At 43.6% G+C, this 23,050-nt stretch overlaps 1 protein-coding gene across 1 annotated transcript in view; it reads right to left on the bottom strand.

The window, feature by feature from the left end:
• Positions 1–3,453: 3,453 nt before the first annotated feature.
• LOC116838646 (B-cell receptor-associated protein 29-like) overlaps positions 3,454–23,050 on the bottom strand; it is a 65,739-nt gene continuing 46,142 nt past the window's right edge. The window contains exons 7-8 of the mRNA XM_075064922.1: positions 10,234–10,334; positions 3,454–4,501 (exon numbers count right to left, since the gene is read on the bottom strand). Coding sequence (XP_074921023.1) covers positions 4,463–4,501; positions 10,234–10,334 — 140 coding nt within the window. The 3' untranslated portion in view covers positions 3,454–4,462. The remainder of the gene's footprint in view (positions 4,502–10,233; positions 10,335–23,050) is intronic.

The raw sequence follows: 23,050 nt of genomic DNA, 5'->3' as shown, positions 1-23,050 counted from the left end.
AAACCCTCTTTTTTATTTCTTTTGTTTAACTTTCCATTACGATTTCTTTATGGAAGTAGTTAGAAGATTGTTAGGTTCTTGTTCGGTTTCTTAATGCCTAGTGACTAAGTTATGGGTATGAAACAAAAGGGATACAAGTGGTAAAAGTGATATATGTGCACTGGAAAGGGATTCCTTTCACACGCATTTCTAATCATTCAGAGCTTAGTCCTATTAGATGCAGCTCTGCACTGGGAGTGGCACAGAGTGGCACTACTCCAGGGAAGTTTAGGAAGGGATTGTTAGAGCAAGATAGCCCCCCCCCCGCTCTAAGAATACTTTGCAATTTGTGATACACCTTCACAGTATTTTGAAAATAGGGCCACACATTTCCTGGCTGCTGCTTGGTCCGTGGTAGGAAAAGAAAAGAAAAAAGAAAAAAAGACTCCTCTGTTTTAGTGATCCTCATGCAGGAGCCATGCACAATGGCAGGCGATAGGGACTTACCGGCCCCTCCTAGCACCCACAGGTACACGTCACCCCTAACGGGATGGGAAAGACTCAGGGTCATGTTTCCCCCCGGCACTGGTTAGCAGAGCTGAAAGGAGACAAAGGGGGGGGAACTCATGGAGCTCCCCTAAAGGCTGGGACCCCTGCACACCAGGGAATTCCTGGAGTTAGCTCTCCCTGTCGCTCAACTTATTACCTGGTTTCTCCAGCTGTAGAATTCCTGCCAAGCCTAACATTTGACTTTGAGAATCTAGTAAGCGCTTGGTGCTACTAACACACCAGAAGCATTAGGGGAGTGGAGGTGAGCAAGCTGGTGGGCTTGGGGGTATATACTCCTGGAACTCCCAGGCATGCAGGGACGCCAGCCTTTGGGGGAGCACAATGTTCCCCCCCCTTTGTGTCCAGGGAGCAACATGACCTTGTGTCTTTTCTCTCCTTTTCGGGGTGACCGGCACCCGTGGGTGCTAGGAAGGGACAGTAAGTCCCTATCACCTGCCATTGTGCAGGGCTCCAGCATAAGGGACATAAAAGCAGGGGAAGCTTTTTTTTTTTCCCCCCTCTCCTCTCTCTTCTTTTCCCACCACCCACCCATCAGTAAATGTTTGGGCCTATGATCAAAATGCTTTTATGGTGTAACACAGAGTGCTAAGTATTATTAGAGCAGAGTCTATCTTGCCCACTTTGGACTCAAATTTCCCCAAAGTGATTTCTGTTAACATGCACAGGGTTAAACTGATCACTAAATCTGGAAGCAATTTTGACTCAATCCATATTGGCATGGACTAGTTTAACTATAAAGTACCAAACAGAGATAATCTGTGAGGAGCATCTGAGCTTCTCCAACATGATCAAGACCTTGAAAGAGCCAAATATTTGTCAATTTGGGTTCTTCCATTCTTTGTCTACATTGCTAAATTGGGACGTTTTTGAATATCATCACTACTACTATTTATATTGATAGCCACAGTCCTGTGGGCTATAGGTATTGTGAGATAAACGGACAACAGAGTACTTTTTTTCCAAAGTACAAAAAATCCCAATGTGAAACAGTTGCAGGCACTATATTGTAAAATGTTTTTTAAAATAAGATTTCGAAATGCCAGTGTTCACTAAACCTGCTGTAATATTTTAATGTGCTTTTAAACCTCTTTCCAAATAAGTATATTTTGAAAGCATGGAAATTTCTTTTAACTTTATGTAGACAAATATGGAAAGTGCGGAACTCGAGTTCAAAGGTTAATAAGCATCAGATGTAATATAAAACCAAATATTTGTGAGCAATGCTTAACGAATGAAGAACAGCTAGACTGGGTCAGACCAGTGGTCCAGCTAGCCCAGTATGGATGGGGTCTCTAACTGCAGCCAATGCCAGATGCTTCAACAGGAATAAACAGAACTGGGTAACTTCAAATGATCCATCCCCTCTCCAGTCCCAGCCTCTGGCAGTTGGAGGTTCAGGGATACCTGGATCATGGGGTATACCCTGAGCATCTTGGCCAAAAGCCATTGATGGCCCTATTCTCCATAAATTGACCTAATTCCTTTTTGAACCCAGTTGTCAGAATGACTTAACATGAAGGCTGGAATCTAACAGATCTGACTGTCATGCACTTTGATTAAGTACCATTAATGCAATATCTCTAAGACAGAAACAAGAGGTGGAGGCAAAATAGAGAGTGTGAAAATTAGGGGTTGCTTAAAATCTGCATTTACAGAAACATGTTCCCTATACTGATAAGCATGGCTACTGTCCTGTCCTCCTCCAGATCTTTTCAAGACTGGCTTCTACAACTACTCCAATGTCAGCCAGTGTTTAATTGTTAGGCTGATGGGAAAGTTTATGTAACTAAAAAACTTTTAAAGAGAATGATTTACACCCAGTATGTATCTGTATATAAAACAGGATATACAATGATCCCACTCTCTTCACCTTAAACGTCATATTCTAAGAGTTCTAAGCTAAATGGTAGTGCAGAGATGCTCTGTACTGCTAATCTAAACAGCTGCATTTCACAGCAAGTGTGCTTTATTCCTTTCTATAGTATGTAAGCACTTTGGGATCCTTCACAATGCTAGGTACTATTTCAGGTGGAGCAAATAGAAACATACGTAAACTTCCCTAACACTTTCATAAGCACTTGTTTTCAGTTCCTTATATTTTTGCCATAATTTTTAAAGATTTTAAATTTGGGTCTCTGCCTTAGGCTGTTTTTTTAATTTCAGCTGTTTTTGTTCAGTTGTTTCTGAAAATGAGAGTAGGGAAAAATAGGGACTGTACATGGGCAATGGTAAATTCTGGCATTTTCAAACTGTTGGGTACTTGATTTTATACTTTTAAGGCTCTTTGAAATGTAGGTTTCTGTATGTTAATATTAAGGTTGTGTCCAGGGCATATTTACTGTATAGACAAGCTGATAACATAAAAGCATTTAGTTGGAGCCATAAAAGTTTTAGGCTCTAATCCTAAAAGTTGAGCTGCATGGATTGACCTTTGTGGCTGCACAGAGCTCCAATTCCTTCCAGATCATCTTGCAAGACTGGGGCCTCACTTTCTAAAGTGTTATCAGAAAACACTCAAACAAAGATGTATTACCAGCTCTTCATTTTTTGCCTGAATTTCAAAAGATGTTTTAAATTTCTATATAGAAAAAAATCCCGTCCCTCCTCAGCATATGCCACTAACCTCCCTGCTAGGCTGGATAACTTTGCTGAGCACACACTTCCTTATATGGCATGTTGCGCTCAGATCGTCTGTTCTGAACTTTTGCTTTAATTTTCGAACCCTCTAGTCTGTATTAATTTAAAAACACTTATCAGCATCAAACATACATATTTATTGGACAAGGTAAGTGAAATAGTGATGTTATGAAAATGTTTTGTTCTTCATATGGATAATTATAAACAGATTTTAAGGGAGACAGTTTATCAGATAAAATGGACATTTTCCACAAACACACAAACTCATAAGCTTAAACAATCCCTTTAATATAACAATCATATCCAACTTCTAAGTACAAAATTTGAATCACTAATGCAAAAATTACTCAGAATTTAGCTGTCAGATGCAAAAAACAGATAATGTAAAAACAATGTATATTTATTTTGAGGTATTGTATAATTACTCCTTAAACCATGAATTGCTTTTCATCAGTATAAGTAAGTTATACATGAACATTCAATGAATTTTACACTTTGCAAAGCAAGAAAGCTCAGTGGCACACACACAAAGTAAACAATAGATTTAAATCCTTGTACAAGTGAATCAGGGAATAATAAAACCCCGACCAATACTATTTTTTATGACAAAAAATTCTGAAGTAGTCCAAAAGAATAACCCAAAGGCATGCAAAATGGATAATTGTGAAACATCCATCTGTGTGGCACAATGAGAAAAAACAAACTAGTGTAAGGTGGATTTAGAAATCTACCTTTTGTATTTTTACTGATTGTCAATCAAATCCATCTACACAAGTACAATGGAAAATGAAAAATGTTTAGTCTTATTTAACCCGTAAATAATCAAATTTCATAGGACTCTTGATAGTCACTGCAAAAAGGGGTTAAAGTCACCATGTTTTCATGGTTTGGTGTGATTTACAAACCCATTCAAATGTTACAAACAATTGGTGTTACTGTGCATGATCTTTTACCATTTTTGAGAGCAAAAGGATAGAGATCATCTGAGTTGTTAGTGCAGATGGAAAATTTCCATTTATATGCTTACATTTTTCCTCACAAGAACTGAAATATAAACTTCAAGGCATATCCCATATATCACGTAGTTGTCTCTTTGCAACACAGAATATATTTGGCAACCAAGAGCTATAAGTAGAATCTGAGTAGTGAACTGCAGTTCATTTGATTTTCTTAAGAAAAATCAAACCTTGTGCCATCTACTTCAGGAGGCTAAAGAGAAGAACAAGAGACTTCACACTGATGCAGTTATATCTAAGTAGCCTTTCCTGAATTGCTTCTATTGGTCTTTCTTGTCCTCCTCTTCATCTAGGAGGTCCTGCAAACAAAGGAACAGACAAGTCAGAAAGAAGCAAATGAACAAACTTTGCATTTGGCAAGATTAGAAACTGATGTCTCAAGATGAATATCCTAATGTTAAATCCTGAAAGGGCAAGAGATACTGGGCTCTCTCTGTGACCACACAAGTTCAGAATGCATCAAAAACACTACGGTTCCACTGCATGAGGAGAACCAAGAAGATGAAAAATGGCAGTTGGACTTCACATCCCAGAGCAAAGATCCATGGAGTTCTCTCCATAGGCACTTCAGGAAGGGTTGCAGGTGGGCAAGCTGGCTGGGAGATATTATAGCCAGTACACTATGCAGACCTACTAGCTACAACCGCATGCTGCCAAAAGGCCAGTAGGCTGCAGCTATTACTATAGTTCAGGAGTGGCCAAACTTACTGCCCCTCCGAGCCAGATGTGACAAATCTTCAGAAGTTTGTGAACCGGGGTGTGCCTGATGGGGCTTAGGGATTCAACCCTGCTCCTGCCAAAGCCCTGAGCCCTGGCAGGCGAACCCCATGAAGCTGAAACCCCGAGAACCCCTCCCTGATGTGCAGAAGCAGCCCCGAGCCCCACTACCCTGCTGCAGGGCAGAAGCCCTGAGCTTCCCCTACCCCCAGTCTGGTAGGTAGAGGATGGGGGGCTCTTCGAGCTGCATTTTAACTGTAAAAAAGAGCCGCATGTGGCACATGAGCTGCAGTTTGGCCACCCCTCTATAGCTCATAAGCTGCAGTATGGATGCAGCTATGTAGGTGGTTGGGGTCTGGCTTCCTCAACACTCAGGTCGATTTCCTATATATAAGAAAGGGCTTGCCTTCACTACCGGGGATATTGATGCTGCTGCAATCAGTGCAGTGGGTGTCAGTTTAGCACGTCTAGTGAAGACCAGCTAAATCGATGGCTGAGTGCTCTCTGGTCGACCCCTCCGAGAAGAGTAATGTAAATCGACTGGAGAGCGTCTCCCATCAATTCGGCGCAGTGAAGACACCGGGGTAAGTCAACCTAAGCTAGGTCAACTCCAACTACATTATTTGTGTACATGGACTAGTGTAACTTAGGTCGACTTACCCTGGTAGTGAAAACAAGCCCATAGAGATTTTAGCTTAAGTGCACCAATTGTCAAAAGTGACAAAAAAACACCCAAACTGCACATGGAATTCCATATTCTCTTCATTTTGAGAAATAAAGTTTGTTCATTTTGCAAATCAAAAGTTTATAACATATAACAAAGGCAAAACAAAACCCCACAACAGACTGCAATCTCCTCCTGAACGCCATCTGTACTCTTTCTGGAGGCTACATCACCACCTATAAAGAACATTCTACAGTTAGAATGTGGCAGGCAATTTTGTTGATGTAGGAGTCAACAGAATTCTGCTCTCCCCCATAGCACTGCCGGAGCCCAGTTCCAGTGGCACATACAATTTGCTTAAGACACACAGACACTGTAGAACCAATACAATTAACAGAAACAAAATGATGTTTTCCCAAGTAAATATACATGATGGACCAACAGGGCGCTAACGTGGGTGGTGACATTTTACAGAGTTACTTCTCTAACTGAAGCTGCACTTTAGGATAGTGGCAGAATTCTCTCAGCTTCTCAGAACTTAAGAGTTTGATTTTTTTAGGTCAAGGTTGAGTGTTGACAGGGGTTCACCTGTGTTAGCAATGTCTATGAAATTGTATATGACCATATCTTTTGAGTATGTGTTAATGTAGAAATAATAAGGTATTACTTGTCCTGAGCTGGGAGGAAGGAAAGAGGCAAATATGCTCAATGCTTGGTTGAAGGAAAAGTGAGGGGAGAGGGGAAAAAAATTTTGTACACAAAACACTAAAAGTTAAAGTAACAATAAGGTTGCAAAGTCAAGCACTCAAGAAGTTAGGAATTCAGAATTCCTGTGCAACCTTAATTTGGCTCCTTCGTGTGCACGCACATTATGACAAGGTGTTTACTTACATGATCACAAATACTATTTGTTCCAAAGAGCCCCTGCACCTCAAAGCCAGTGCTCAGGATGGACAGTCAATGAGCACCTATTCAGTATTTTGCTTTCATTCTCATTCAGTATGTTCTTTTAACAGTTGTTTGTGTGTGGAATTTCTTTTTTAAAAAAAGACAACCAAACCCAAATTCCATCATGTGGCATCATATTGACACCCACATGGTTCCAAACCTGCTGATGAACCTTTTGATCCACACACACATCTCTGTCACTTGAGCTAATGAAGTAACTCATAGAAGTAGTAGGATGTCATCCTCAATGTGGATCGGCGTGGGTGTAGGGGAATGAGACACACACTTAGCCGGGGGGGTTCACAGATATTGCTGATGGCAGAGGAATGGTGAGCCTCAGGAATCTTGGCTTCCATCCTTGGTTTTGGAAGAGACTATACTGTAAGGAGCATTAAGAACTTTCCTGGCTCCCCTCCCCAAACTTGACTCCTTCAGCCTCATCCTCTTCAACATGTCACAATCCTGTCTCTTCCCCACCCCTGGGCTCCTTGTCCCAGTCCAACTCTACACTTCTCAGGCTTCTCATCCCAGTCTCCTTGTTCAGCCTCCCCCCATTATCTCCCCATCCAAATCCTAGGGCAGGTCTACACTACAGGGCTAAATTGACCCAAGTTATGCAACTCCAGCTACGTGAATAACGTAGCCAGAGTCGATGTACCTTAGGTTGACTTACTGCAGTGTCTACACCGTGCAGGGTTGACAGGAGAAACTTTCCCATCGACTTGCTTTATGCTTCTTGTTCCAGTGGAGTACTGAAGTCGATGGAAGAGCGATCGGTGGGTAATTTAGAGGGTCTTCACTAGACCTGTGAAATTGACCCCTGGTGGATCGATTGCTGTGCATCAATCCCCTGCTAAGTGGAGACAAGCCCCCAGGTTCCTCTTCTCACTCGCAGTCTTATTGCCCAACTAGTCTCCCCAGCTCCCAGTCATTTTCTCTTTCCCAACCCTCAGTACTGTCAGACATCTTGCACCACTCTACTCCTTTCCCTCCCCCACTCCTTTTCACTGCTCTTGTCCTCTCTGTATTTAAGTCAGGTGGCTTCCCCTTCATGCTCCCTGTGCAGCAGCAAAACTGTGTTTCTGGGTCTGCATGCCATTGACGGCACAGGAGAAGTTAGCTCCCTGTATTCAGTTCTAGTGCCCAGCCTGAGGCAGCAGGGAGTTGCAATTACGAGGAAATCCAGCTTTGGCCCTAAAGCTCTGGGCTGGAATATGTTCAGTCACTTGGGGGGGGGGGGGTTGCATATGCATAGTCTCGTCAGTACAGGTGCTCTGAGGGGCTGCAGCATGCTCCAGGAAGACAGAATCTTCAGATGTTTTAGCTGTCACATGAATATTTTTTAAAGGTTTGTAATTTAGTCAAATTTGCACCAATTTTTCTCAACAGCACAGGTACATTCCTGACACAAAGGCTATCAGCTGCCAAATTTCCAGTTACTGCTCCAAAGCACAGGGGCACTAGAGCCTCTCAAAGAAAAGCTCACCAGAATTTTAATACTGTAAAACAATGTATTTTCCACAACTTGGTTCTTGGAAACAACTGAACCATTTTGGCTGAAAAACTTTCAAAAAAAATGTATTCCGAGGCAGACACCTGGAATAGAAAATTTCATCCCATACAATTAAAGTTTGACAACTTTTAATCAACTGAAAACAGGGTATTACATGGGAAGGGTCTGGCAATCTTAACAGGCAGTGCTACCAGCCCCACTATGTTTTTATAGTATTTCAATGCCTCTGAACCTCTAAGCCCATTAAAAATCATTTCATGGATTTTTATAAGTGTTATTCAGCTTTTGCCAGTTAGGCTGCCTGTTAACATCTTGCACGTCACTCAGTTTGAACACTGTTTACACTGACCTGTTTGTAGTCTCTTGCTTCCTGGTTCTTGAGCATTAACAATGCTGCAGCATTTCGATTGCAAAAATCATAGAGGAATGTTTAAGACTATAAAACAAAAAGCAACCCCAAACCCTCATTGTAATTTCCATTACCTTCTTGAAGCTCTCAGGCTCAGTCCTTGAGTGAAGGACTTCACATGAATCCTGAACTCAACCCCAAAGCTATAGCACACCAGCCTAGAAATCTGATGATCCCACCTTTCCTTTTCTTACCTCAGAAAAATACTACCCAGCTTTGCCATAAGATTGCTGCAAGAAGGCAGAATTCTACTTGGTATTTTTATTACCTTAAGAATGTAAGAACCCAGGTCAGACCAAAGATCCATCCAACCCAACATCCTGTCTACCGACAGTGGCCAATGCCAGGTGTCCCAGAGGGAGTGAATCTAACAGGTACACATCTATGCTGATAGAACGTGATCTGATATAACACAAATTTGGATACAACACGGTAAAGGAGCGGGGAGCCCCGGGCCCTTTAAAGCGCCACCTGAGCCCTGCTGCTTTACTGCATTATATCCAAATTCATGTGGAGCCCCAGGCCCTTTAAATCCCCACCCAAGCCCTGCTGCCAGAGCTCCAGTGGCGATGTAAAGGGACCGGGGCTCCCAAAAGTAGCTGGAGCACCAGGTCCTATAAATCACCGCTGGGCAGGGCCGGTGCAAGGATGTTTTGTGCCCTAGGCAAAACTTTCACCTTGCGCCCTTCCCCCCACCCACGCCCCCGCCCTGAGGCACCCCCCCTTGCAGTAGCTCCCTAAGCTGATTGGTGCCGCAAGCCTGGGAGGCAGGAGAAGTGAAACAGCTGCTTCACCTGCTCCACCTCCTCCCTAAGGATGCCATGGTCACTTTATTTCTCCCGCCTCCCAGGCTTGCAGCGCCAATCAGCTTAGGCACCGCAAGCCTGGGAGTCGGGAGAAGTGAAGCGGCCACGGCGTGCTCAGGCAGGAGGCGGGGCAGGGGTGAGCTGGGGCAGGGAGTTCGCCTGCATGCTGCCTCCCCCCACTCACTTGCTGCAGGCAGCCCTCCCCACACTCCCCTGCCCCAGCTCCCTCTGCCTAAATGCCGGTGGCAACCAGGGCAGCCGAAGATCCAGCCGCCGCGGTCGCTGCCAAAGAAAACGGTGCTCCAGGTTACCGCCTAGGTTGCCTAAATGGTTGCATCAGCTTTGCCGCTGGGGAAGCCGGTCCAGTCCGGACCGAACCCGATATAACGCAGTCTCACTTATAAGGTGGTGAGATTTTTGGCTCCCAAGGACTGCATTATATCGGAGTAGAGGTGTAATGATCAAGTGATCTCTCTCCTGCCATCCTTCTCCTGCCCTTGCAAACAGAGGCTAGGGACACCATTCCTTACCCATCCTGGCTAATAGCCATTAATGGACTTAACCTCCATGAATTTATCTAGTTCTCTGTTATAGTCCTAGTCTTCACAACCTCCTCAGGCAAGGAGTTCCACAAGTTGACTGTGTGCTGTGTGAAGAAGCTCTTCCTTTTATTTGTTTTAAGCCTGCTGCCCACTAATTTCATTTGGTGGCCCCTAGTTCTTATATTATGGGAACAAGTAAATAACTTTTCCTTATTCACTTTCTCCACACCACTCATGATTTTATATACATCATATCCCCCCTTAGTCTCTTCTTTTCCAAGCTGAAAAGTCCTTCAGGGAGTAATTTCCATGGTAACATATACTGAAGGGTTTGATAAATTCTCTTGCTCTTGGAAAAGAAACATCCAACATGTAATTTTGTTAGTACAATTTCAGAACATTCTGCTCATACAGTGAACCACAACCACCTACCTGCAGCCGTTCATGTTCTTTCATAAGGCGATCATATTCTCTTTTAAGGCCTTCAGATTGCTTTTTAACTGCAGTCACTTCATTTGTTGCTTTGGAAAGGACTATAAGATACAGAAGTGAATTTATCAAAAAACACTTTAGTCACTGCATTTTGATATGAAGAAACATCTATGCAATAATGCTACAGCTGTCCAAAGAGTAAATTTTCAATTCTATCTTTAACAGTACGTGCACCAGAAATATATGTTCCAATGTGCAGGTGAATCAATGTGACATATGCCATCATGTGGCAGCAATGTCCCTCTGCCATGTACCTTGGCCAAACCGGACAGTCTCTATGTAAAAATAAATGGACACAAATCAGATGTCAAGAATTATAACATTCAAAAACCAGTCGGAGAACACTTCAATCTCCCTGGTCACTTCATTACAGACCTAAAAGTCGCAATATTACAACAAAAAAACTTCAGAAACAGACTTTAACGAGAGACTGCTGAATTGGAATTAATTTGCAAAATGGACACCATTAAATTAGGCTTGAATAAAGACTGGGAGTGGATGGGACATTACACAAAGTAAAACTATTTCCCCATGTTTATTTCCATCCCACACACACTGTTCCTCACAACTTCTTGTCAACTGCTGCAAATGGACCATTTTGATTACCACCACAAAAAGTTTCTCTCTCTCCTCCTCGTAATAGCTCACCTTAACTGATCACTTTCATTAGAGTGTGTATGGTTTTCTGTGTATTTATATATAATCTTCCTACTGTATTTCCACTGCATGCATCCGATGAAGTGGGCTGTAGCCCACGAAAGCTTATGCTCAAATAAATTTGTTAGTCTCTAAGGTGCCACAAGTACATCTGTTCTTTTTGTGGATACAGACTAACATGGCTGCTACTCTGAAACCTGCCATAAAGGATAAAGGCACTTAGAATCTATGCATCTATAAGACCACAGGGACCATACTGATCATCTAGTCTGACTTCCTGTCTAAACATAGGTCATAGAATTTCTCCAAAATAATTCCTAGAGCATATTTTTCAGAAAAACATCCAATCTTGGTTTAAAAATGGCCTGCACATGCCATACGACCTTTGGTAAATTCTTCCAGTAGTTAATTATTCTTACCATTAAAAATATAAGCCTTATTTCCTGTCTGAATCTGTCCAGATGCAACTTCCAGCCACTGGATTATTTTATATATTTCTCTGCTTGATTGAAGAAACCACGATTAAATATTTGTTCTCCACATATGTATTTGTAGAGTTAATCAAGTTACACTTTAACCTTCTCTTTGTCAAGCTAAACAGATGAAGCTCCTTCACATTAAGGCAGGTTTTCTAATCCGTTATCATTCTTGTGGCTCTTCTCTGAACCTACTCCAATTAATCAATATATTTCTTGAATTGTGGGCAGGAGAACTAGACACAGTATTCCAGCAAGGTCACACCAATGCCTAATTCAGAAGTGAAATAACCTCTCTATTCTTACTCAAGGTTCTCCTGTTTATGCATCCCAAGATCAAATTAGCTCTTTTGGCCACAGCACCACACTGGGAGTTCATGTTCACCTGATTATGCACTACAACCTCTCTCAGACTCACTGATTCCTAGGATAGATTTCCCCATCCTGCAAGTATGGTCTTCATTCTTTATTAACAGATGCATACATTTAAGCTTGTAATAAATGTCTCTCTCAAATCTGGACTTAGAGTTCAACATCTGAGTGTTTATCTGAAACTCCCCCAAGCTCACTACCAGCTTGGATATTTTCTCGCTGCCACCAACGAGGACTATTGGGGTTCCTAGTTACCCCCGAGTCACCCCAACCTTTCCCTGGGGGACCCCCAAGACCCAGAGCCCTGGGTCTCTCTCTCTCCTCTCCCAGCTTCCCTCCCTTCCCTGGGTTAGCCGGTGTGAGACTAGACTTCACTCCTTGAATGCAAAACCAAGAGAGCTATTTACTTCCCCCGAGGCTAGGCATTCACAGCTAATCACAGATAACACACAAGGAGATTCCTCCTCCCTCCCTGGTCGTACCGTAACTAGAAAACCTCAACACAGAGAACAGAGATGATTCTTTCTCTCTTCCCGTCCTGTTCCCGGCCCTGGACATAGAAAACACCACAGCTGCTTTCCTTCCCTCTCGTCTTCCCAGGGAACCGATACCTGGTTCAGAATGGCTATCCCGTTCCTACATTAGGAAAGAACTACACATGTCAAAAAAAACTTTAATAAAAGAAAGAATAATACAAAACAATATCTTGCATAAGAACCAATACAGGCTCTTGCTTATTAAGAAATAAAAACCAGTCATGAATTCAAAATAAGCCGATTGTAACCAGTCAGCAAATCAACATACATGAAATACAAACAAAGCTCATCATGCGAATTAGCTTGCTTCTTTTTTGTACTCAAGAGTGTAGGAGAAGATTTGAGCAGAGGAGTTAGAAGAAAAGCTTGTTTACCCATAGCCGAGGAAACAACAAAGACCCTGAGTATACAAATTCCCGCCCCTGACTTTTAAACAACCCAGTTCTCTGATTGGTCCTCTGGTCAGGTGTTTGGTTCCCTTTGTTCCCCCTTTACAGGCAAAAGAAAATTAACCCTTACCTTACCTATCTACTTATGACAAAGCTGTATTAAAACAGTCTGCTTGTGCCCAGTTTACCAAGTGATCCAGATTGCTTTGTATCAGCGACTTGTCCTCTCCATTATTTAAAACTCCCTTGACTTTGCTATAATCTGCAAACTCTACCAGTGATGATTTTATGTTTTCTTCCAGGTCATTGATAAAAACGTTAAACGGAGGAAAGAACTGACCTTTATGGAAGCAAATCTACTCGATGATTTCCTGTTTACTGGTCTCAAAATGTAACTATCATCCAGTTTTCAATCTATTTAATGTGTGCTTATTTTACATCATTTGAGTTTTTTAATCAAAATGTTATGCAGTACCAAGTCAAATCCCTTATAGAAGGGTAAGTATATTACATCAACACTATTACCTTTATCAACCAAACTTAATATCTGTTTTTGATGTTGTTACAAGTTAGTTTGACAAGATCTATTTTTCATAAACCATGTTGATTTGCATTAATTACATTACCTTCCTTTAGTTCTTTATTAAGTGAGTCCTGTACCCAGCTGCTTCATTATCTTGACCGGGACTGATGTCAGGCTGACAGGTCTATAATTACCTAGGTCATCCTGTTCACCTTTTTAAAAAATTGGCAAACTAGCTGTCTTCCAGTCTTCTGGAACTTCCCCAGTGCTCCAAGATTTATTGAAAATCAACATTAACAGTCCAGAGAGCTCCTCAGCCAGTTCTTTAAAACTCTTGAATGCAAGTCACCTGGACCTGCTGATTTTAAAGTATCTGACTTTAGCAGCTTCTGTTTAACATTCTCCATAGATATTAGTAAAATGGAAAGTGTGTCATATGATGAGACTGTATCATCTGTTTTACCCCAAATAAAATAGAAATATTTACTGAAGACCTCTACATTTTCTACATTATTTCTGATAATTCTACCATTGTCATTTAGTAATGGACCAATACCATTGTCAGGACTGTTTTTGTTCCTAATATATTAAAAAAAATTCCTTATTGTCCTTATGAACTTATGAAAACACTTATGTTTGACTGGTGACCAATCATATGCTTTGAAAAGTGTAGATTTAAGAACATGTTCAGCACCTTCCACTCTCATTGAAGTCTTTGTACCCAACTCCCAGCCTTAAAAACTCAAACTGGGCAAGAGCAGAACGCTCTTGCCTGGGCCACAGAAGAGGCCCTCTACTGGGGAAATGGTTTTGCTACCAATAATTCATGTAGTAATTAAAACTTATCAGTGTTGGTTGCAAGGTAATTTCTTTTTTAAATGGCTAATATTTTGCTCTTGCGTAATTTGAAAGATTATGTGAAGGGCCACTTTCTTTAGAAAATCTCAAAGTGTATTTGCAAAACATTTTCCATGCAGGGAAAATAAGGCACAAACAGGCTAAGTGATTTGTCCAAGATAACAGCAAGCCAGTTGTAAAGCTGGGAGTAATACTCAGATCTCCTGACTCTTAGTACTGTGCTCTAATCAGAAACACATCCTTCAGAAATGTTAATTCTTCATTAAAAACTAATTCACTTGACTCCTCTCCTCACAGCATTTTCACTGTTTTTACATTGAGTGAGCAATTCCAAGCAATTGGATAAAATGATTATCAAATTCAAATTAAGTTTGTCCCTTGCAGAGGGACTTCATAACATCTTAACATGCTGCTTAAGGAGATTGGCAGGCCCTCCTCACCAGGGTTAATGATATCCGTTTGAAAAAATATAACCAGAAATATTCAGCTATGATATGTACTGCATTGCATGGGATGCCTCTTAATAAAGCTAGTCTAGAGCAGAGGTGGGCAAACTATGGCCCGCGGGACCGTCTTGCCCGGCCCTTGAGCTCCTGGCCAGGGAGGTTAGCCCCCAGCCCCTCCCCTGCTGTCCCCCACTTCGCTGCAGTGACGCTGCCACGAGGGCAGCACTCTGGGCAGCAGGGCTGTGCGCTCCTACAGGGCAGTGTGGTAGCGTGTCTGGTTCTGGCCAGGTGGCGTGGCTGCCAGACATCCTGCTCTGAGCAGCATGGTAAGGGGGCAGGGAGCGGGAGGGGGAGAGGGTAGATAAGGAGCAAGAGGTCCTGGGGGACAGGGAGCAGGGGTGATTGGATGGGGTGGAGGTTCTGGGGGTGGGGATGGGGCAGTCAGGGGACAGGGGAGGGGGCTGGAAAAGCGTGGGAGCCCTGGAGGGCCTGTCAGGGAGTGGGGGTGTGGATAGGGGGCAGGGCAGTCAGGCAGCAGGGTTGGAGGTTGGATGGGGGAGGTTGGATATGAGGCGGGGGGGGGTCCCAGAAGGGAGTGATCAGGGGGTGGGAAGTGGGAGGGGTCAGATGGAGGGGGGACTAGACTGTTAAGGAAGGCACAGCCTTTCCTACCCAACCCTCCATACAGTTTTGCAACCCCGATGTGGCCCTCGGGCCAAAAAGTTTGCCCACCCCTGGTCTAGAGGTTAAAGCAAAAGGATGGGAGCATGGTAGGTCTTGTATATCTAGCTCTGCCAATAACTCAGCATGTGACCTGACCTGGTCACTTAACCTTCCTGTATCTCAATTTCTCCATCTGTAGCTGGAAACCGATATTTACTCACTTTTGTAAAATGTTCTGAGATCCTGTGAAGGTTTTCATGTAAAGGGCATTTTCACACATCCCTTTAGCCTGGTTCTCCCACACCCAGAGATGACCCGGGCTTGCTGACAGAGTGGGTGGGAAGGTACAGAGGGCAGACAGCTTCGGCAGTATTACTGAGCGTGCTTAGTACAAGCCAAACAGCACATCTGGGGGGGACCCTACATGCCCCCTCCGCATCGTCTTCGTCCTCACCTCTTTAAAACAAAACCCTACATAATGCCCAAACTGAACTCTCACTGGTAGTGATAACATTTATCAAATGCTTTCATGTGTCCCTGTTTTTTGTTCAGACCTTTCAAATCTTGAACAATCTTGCATCAATTTATTTTAAATTAAAAAATGAATGAATGATTGTAATATTATAGGTCTTGAAATGGTGTGTGTATTTTAAAACTAGATTGGCCAAAACCATCCCTTACTTCTTCCCATAAAACCTAGAGAACTAGCAACACAATATTCTTGTTACACTTATTTTGTACACAAACCAAATCTGTTTAAAGGATCCAGGATCCTGTTTCAGCAGCATCTTTTTCCTCCCCCTTCCCACCCCATTATCAGACTCTGAGAACTATTTTGAATACTTTTTAGTTCTGCTTGTGTGCGTGTGTGTGCGCGCACAATATAATATGTTCAAAAGCCCCTGAGGATATGTCTACTGTGAAAGCAGAATGAATTAGATTGTAAAAGTAGAATGAATTAAAGAAATGCTGTATCTTCCTCTAAGCAGGAATGAGGAATGTTGAAATAAAGTTGTCAGGAAGATAAACATTAAGGTATGGAACAATGGGTCCACTTCAGCTAATGTGGGACATTAGCAGGAGATTGGTAAGAGTTAATAAGGAAATAAGATACATGTGTCTAGCCCCAGGTAAACTTATCAGTTCTATTCCCTTTGTTATCTTGTTAAGTTCGTGCCCTTTCTATCTGTATAAATAAAGTAGCTTAAGCCTTGCATGGCACACACACATTATCTGGGTGTATTAGCAGAATGCTTTGCTAATAAAACAGAGTGGTCTGACAAATTGTGAGTCCTGAATCTAACTTTGACACTACACTGCAGCCAAGAGCTGATATTCCCAGTGTGGGCAGACAGACTTGCACTAGCTCACCTTGCTAGTGTGTTAAAAACGTCTGTGTGAAGACTGCAATACTGGAGGCAGCTTGGGCTAGCTGTCTGAGCTTGGACCCAGGGGATCAGGCTGGCTTGGACTCAGGCTGCCAGCCCAAGTCTCAGCCAGTGCCACAGCGTTCCCACTGCTACTTTTAGCACACTAGCTTGAACTGAGTTAGCACGAGTCCCAGCTAAATCTCATTTTCAAAAGCGACTTAAGCTTCAAAGCACCAAATGCACTTTTGAAAATTTTACTCATCATGAAGGTCAGAATTACAACCCCACAAACACACACTTTAAACATTTTGCAAAACATGAATGCCACATTAAACAAAAGAGACAGACATGTTACCCCTTTTGCTTATTGTGGCTGGAAGGCTGGCAGGAAAAAAAAGGGAGACATGTCAGTGGGGTTCTGTGTCCTCTTACTTTGGATTTCTTATTCTGTGTAGTGGAACAGCTTTGATATGGATGGAGTCTGGTATGGAAGAAGGGTCATATTTAATGAAAATATATAGGAATGGAAGAGCAGAAGGGTTGTCATGCTCTCAGATACAGGCAGAACATTTGGTGCAAATCATATGGAGTGGAGCATTATCATGAGATGTCCACATGCTACTGAGGAATTTGGCACAGATCTGTTCTGCTGCAATGCTTAATTAATACTTGTCAATCTGTATAACTTTTTGTTATGTGTAAATAAAGCTGTAGCTTTTACTAGATGTTAGTGCAGTGCCTGCAGAAGACAAGGTGAGTTGAGGAGGAAAAGGAGCAGGTCAATTCTGCTGTATCTCCCTCAGAAAAGGTCCCATGGTCATGAACAACAAATACTTCCCTAAAGTACAGGATCCATAAGTGAGAAAGGATAGATAAGACAAATGTCTGGTTAATATACAGACAAGATGGATGAGGTTAATATAAAGTCATTTAAATGTATTCAACTAGGCAAGACTTTTCTAATCCATCCATGAAAAGGATAGCTGAAAAAAGGAAAAGTCCTGCAAATTAAACTCAGACTGAGAGCCTTTGAGAATTTAGATAAAAATTTTCCTGTTAAAAGCAATTATAGTCTTGAAATGTACCTGTGTGCAAAAGAAGAAATATTTTCTTATTTCTGGATTCATTTTTTGGGCTTTATACAGAAAATCATACCAGAAGACAGTCACTCATGACCATCAGGTCTATATCACCACTACTAAATCCTGCCAGCACTCAGTCATTTGCAGATAGTAGTGAAACAGTCTTCATAATATGTATGTGCATCTATAAACTGCTATCTCAGAATCTCTCTCTAAGGACATGTAATTACATGTCCAAGTATGCTAAAAATGGACTTACACTCTGAAAGTACTAGCTAACCCACTGCTGGGTGCCTGTAAAGCCCTCAGTATGTGGGTCTGCAATAAAGAAAAATAAAAGCCCCCTTTCCTTCACTTCCATAGCATTGCTAAAAAAGAGGCCTAAATGGGAAAGGGAAAACGAGAACAAAACACAACAAAAAAAAAATTGTCTGAAATCTTTGTCACCTCCTCTCCCACTTTTTCTCAGATTTAGGTAAACCCCTTATCTAGAATTCTGGCCTTGTCTTCTCCAGGAAAAATGGTGTTTTCTAAACACACGCCAATTTGTAGTTTTCATATGATTAAGAGACTGCTTCTCAGAGGGCCTCTGGCAGGGAAAAGGGTAAAGGAGACCCCCTCCTTTCAAAATAATGGATTCTTGCTGTATTAATGCATCAAGCCCAATTAAAAACAGCTGTTCTGCAGTTTTAATTTGTCTTCAGCTTTAGAACTGACAACTACAATTCATTAAATGTTTGGAGTTGTTATTCTTGCAGTTTAGTAGCAAAGGCACACTACTCTAGCCAGGGCACTGACCACTCTGTGATCTCATGAGTACTGCTACTTTATGGTGACAGCATGCTGTATATCGTCAAGGAAAAATATTTTTAGACTAGATTTGGGTCTATTTGATCTTTACAAGGTCACAAGGGATGTTATCTAAAACATTAATTGCAGATGGGTGAGAGTGTTCATAAAATGTCACACACCTTGAAAGATCAAAAGAGAACAACTTCAAACAAGTAAAATCTGCTTTTATCTCAGTGTCAATTAACCAAGAAAGCAGTTCTGACAGCCTAAACCTTAAAAACGGCAGCTGATAACATATAGTGTCATGCTACAAAGCACATCATCCCCCCTTTTAAAAAAAAAGAAAAGAAAAGAAATGCAAATGTCTCTACAGTTTAAAAAAAAGGAAAAAAGGAAAAGAAAAGAAAAATACACACACAGTCAGAATTCCGGTAAGGGCTTACCTTGTATCTGTGGTTTAAAAAGTACATTTTACCGCATAAACTTTTCATATACCATCTCTTTTTTGGTATGAAGAGGAAGATTATACAATGGCTTGGAAGGATTAGATTTGTATCAGTAAATATAAAGTTAATGTCAATTTCAGTGGACACACACAAACTAATGAAAAATGTTTCCATCAATGCTAATCAAAACGTATAGATAGGCAAAGTAAGAAAAATGCTGCTTAAGAAATTAAGGATATTTTCTTTGTATATTTTGACATCTGATGTTGACAATTTGTGTTTTAAAGTTAAAACTTAACTTTTTGAATCCTGTAGTGAGGCAGTGTGGTTCCTGCCACCCAGAGAGAGACAAGTCCTGCCCAACACTAGCATAGGCAGAGCCAGGGAACTATAAAGGCCCGACCCCAGAGCTCACTGAGAATGGCAGCCGCTGGGGAGGCCAGACGTCTCCAGCCTAGCTTGCGATTGGGAAACCCCAGTGACCTGCGGTAAACCCAAGGACTGGCCTAACCTGCCCCGTGCCAGCTACCCAGAGAAGATGCGGGCCTGCCCCCCGCCAGCTATCCCGAGGAATCCATGGTGCTGGACCCCCCTGAGGACACCACCCTGACCCAGGTACCTCAAGAGGGGGAGTCTGGAAGTAGCCTAGAGGCAGCCAACCCTGGTCTAGCTGCAGCAGAGCCAGGATCCCTACTGACTCAGCAGCAGGTCTTCTGCCGCTGCTAGGGCCCCGGGCTGGGATGCAGTGGAGTGGAGGGCCTGCATTAACCCTGCCACCCAACTAGTGGGTAGCAGTCTCCCCCTCTCCCAGGCCCTTTGGAGACAGGGGCCTGGGCTGACTGTTAGGCCTGGTCTACACTACGCGTTTAAACTGATTTTAGCAGCATTAAACTGATTTAACGCTGTACCCATCCACACTACGAGGCCCTTTATATCGACATAAAGGGCTCTTTAAATTGGTTTCTGTACTCTACTGCTACTTTATGGTGACAGCATTCTGTATATCATCAAGGAAAAATATTTTTAGACTAGATTGTGTCTATTTGATCTTTTACAAGGTCACAAGTGATTGTTATCTAAAACATTAATTTCAGATGGGTGGGTGTTCATAAATGTCACACACCTTGAAAGATCCAAATAGGACATCTTCAAACAGGTAAAATCTGCTTTTATCTCAGTGTCAATTAACAAGAAAGCAGTTCTGACAGCCTAAACCTTAAAAACGGTAGCTGATAACATATGGTGTCATGCTACAAAGCACATAATTCCCCCCTTTAAAAAAAAAAAGGAAAAGGAAATGCAAATGTCTCTACAGTTAAAAAAAGAAAAGAAAAGAAAAATACACACATAGTCAGAATTCCGATAAGGGCTACCTTGTATCTGTGGTTTAAAAGTATACTGTAACGAATAAACTTTTCACATACCATCCCTTTTTTGGTATGAAGAGGAAGATTATATTATTAGATTTGTATCAGTAAATATACATTAATGTCAATTTCAGTGGACACACTCAAACTAATGAAAAGTGTTTCCATTGATACTAATCAAAACGTATAGATAGGCAAAGTAAGAAAATGCTGCTTAAGAAATTAAGGATATTTTTTGTATATTTTGACATCTGATGTTGACAATTTTGTATTTAAAGTCATAAAACTTTAACTTTTCGAATCTTGTAGTGAGGTGGTTGTGGTTCTGCGCGCCGTGGAGAGAGACAAGTCTCTTCCAACACCAGAGTGGATGGAGCCAGGGGAGTTCTGAGTCACCCCCCCAGAGGGTCAGGGTGCGGCACTGGAAGTATAAAAGCCCGACCCCAGAGCTCACTGAGAGGGCAGCCACCGGGAAGCCAGACACCTGGCCTAGCTTGTGATTGGGAAACCCAGCGGCCTGCGGTAAAAACCCAAGGACTGGCCGGCCTGCCCCCGCCAGCTATCCCAAGGAACCCATGGTGCTGGACCACCCTGAGGACACCACCCTGACCCAGGTACCTCAAGAGGGGAGTCTGGAAGTAGTCTGAGGGCAGCCAACCCTAGTCTAGCTGCAGCACTGCCAGAACCCGTGTCAGTGTGTTGGGGCCAGGAGAAATCGACGCTAGCCTCGGACCATGGACGCACACCACCGAATTAATGTGCTTAGTGTGGCCGCGTGCACTCGACTTTATACAATCTGTTTTATAAAACCAGTTTATGTAAAATTGGAATAATCCCATAGTGTAGACGTACCCTTATATACTGTTGGGCCTAAGGGCCTGACTCACCACTGCCCCGCCCTGACCCAGGGCCTCAGCTTACTGTGTTTAGTTCTGCCCTCACAAAGGCCGCAGAGGAAGACTCCCACGGCCGAACTAATTCCTCACAAGACATCTTCCCAAGTTTAGTGAGGCAGTGCGATTCCCTACCACCCTGGAAAGAGATGAGCCCTGGCTAACCACTCTACACATGCTGGAGAACATAGGCACGATCCCTCGACCCCTGTGAGAAGCAGTCTGGGGGTGGCAAATGTACCCTAGAAAGAGCCATGGATATGAACAAACTTATCAAGCTCTTGACCAAGAGCTAGAAGTGACAGCAGGCGGCCCAGCTCCAGCTCCAGCAGCAGGTAGCCCACCTCCAGCAGCAGGAGCAGCTTATCCAGCAGCTGGGAGCACATCAACAGCAGCTGATTCAGGACCTGGGGATTCAGAACCAGGAACAGTGGTGGCAATGCCTGCAGCAGCTGGCAACGGCATTACCGCGCCCCACAGAGCCCCAGCCAGGAGACACGGCTGGGTCACCCTGCACCAGTGTGCCAGTGCAGCTGACCAAGATGGGACCCAATGATGACCCTGAGCCTTTCTGGTAACTTCTGAAAGAGTAGTGCTGGTTGCAGGGTGGGCCCCTGACCAATGGGCCACTCTCTTGAACCCGTACTTAACTGGGACAGCCCAAACAGCATACAGAGGGAAGTCTACAGAGAATGCAAGGGACTACAGTCAGGTCAGAAATCCTGGACACCTTGGACATCAGCCCAGAAACCTTTTGGCAGCAGTTCCGGAGCCAGACCTACCCCACAGGCACCAGACCCCGGTTGGTGGCCCAAGAGCTGAAGGAAGCGTGCAAGTGGTGGCTACAGCCAGAGAGGAGGACCGCGGACAAGGTCACAGAACAAATTATTTTAGAACAGTTCGTACACATCCTCTTGGAGCGAGCAAGGGCCTGGGTGCTTCACCATCGGCCGGCAATGCTAACTGCCACAGTAGCATTGATGGAAGACTTCCTCACGGCTGAAACATCAGTGGGGCCAGCTACCAGAACCCACTCCCGAGAGCATCCTAACCCCAAAAAGAAAGGAAGGCTCAGACGGAAGTGTGGAGTCTCCCCTGCAGGCAAGACGCTCGCTCAAGGCTTCGGACCAGACGCCCCGAACTCCCACCTTGACAAGGATCCATGCCTCCGTTTCCCGAGGGCCAATCAGAGTCCCGCCACGGGCCTGTTGAGAGCCCCCACCTGGGGTGGTCGCCCAGAACTTCGGTCCTGTTTTTTATGTGAGAAATATGGACACTTGCAGTGTGACTGCACTGAGATGGAATGCAGCTTCAGCCACATCTGTGTGGGAGAGACCTGGGCCTGGCTGCCACAGGTCCCCAAGATCACGGTTCCAGTAGTTGTCAGGGACCACCCAATCCTGGCTCTGATCAAATTTGGGCTGTGGCCAGATGCTAATCCGTCAAACCTTGGGGCCCCGGGCCAACCCCCACCTGGGGGATGATCCGGCTGCAATGTATCCACAGCGACATGCAGCCCTACCCCAGTGCCCGGATCCTGCCAATGGTGGCTGGGGTCACGCGACGGATGTTAGTCGGGCTAGTTGAGGTGCTAGGCTACCTGGTGATCCTGGGGTGTGATTGGCCAGCATTTGAGGAGATCCTCCGCTCAACCCCTGCACTAGAAGGACATTACCCCAAGGTCCAACTGGAGGAGGAGGACCCGGACCCCGAGGGAGGAACCCATGGATCCCCCGCCTGGGCCAGCTTTCGAACCCCAACTTAACATTGACTTTTGGCATGATCAAAGAGCAGACCCCGCCTTTAGTCGGGCCTACAGATCGACCCACATCGTGCAAATCAGTGGCTCCGTTTCGAGCTACGCTATGACCGTCTTTACTGGGTGGA

Source organism: Chelonoidis abingdonii, chromosome 1, assembly GCF_003597395.2.
Source record: "Chelonoidis abingdonii isolate Lonesome George chromosome 1, CheloAbing_2.0, whole genome shotgun sequence".
Lineage (NCBI taxonomy): Eukaryota > Metazoa > Chordata > Testudines > Testudinidae > Chelonoidis > Chelonoidis abingdonii.
The sequence above is the reverse complement of the archived record's forward strand: the minus strand, read 5'-3'. Positions and strand labels throughout refer to the sequence as shown.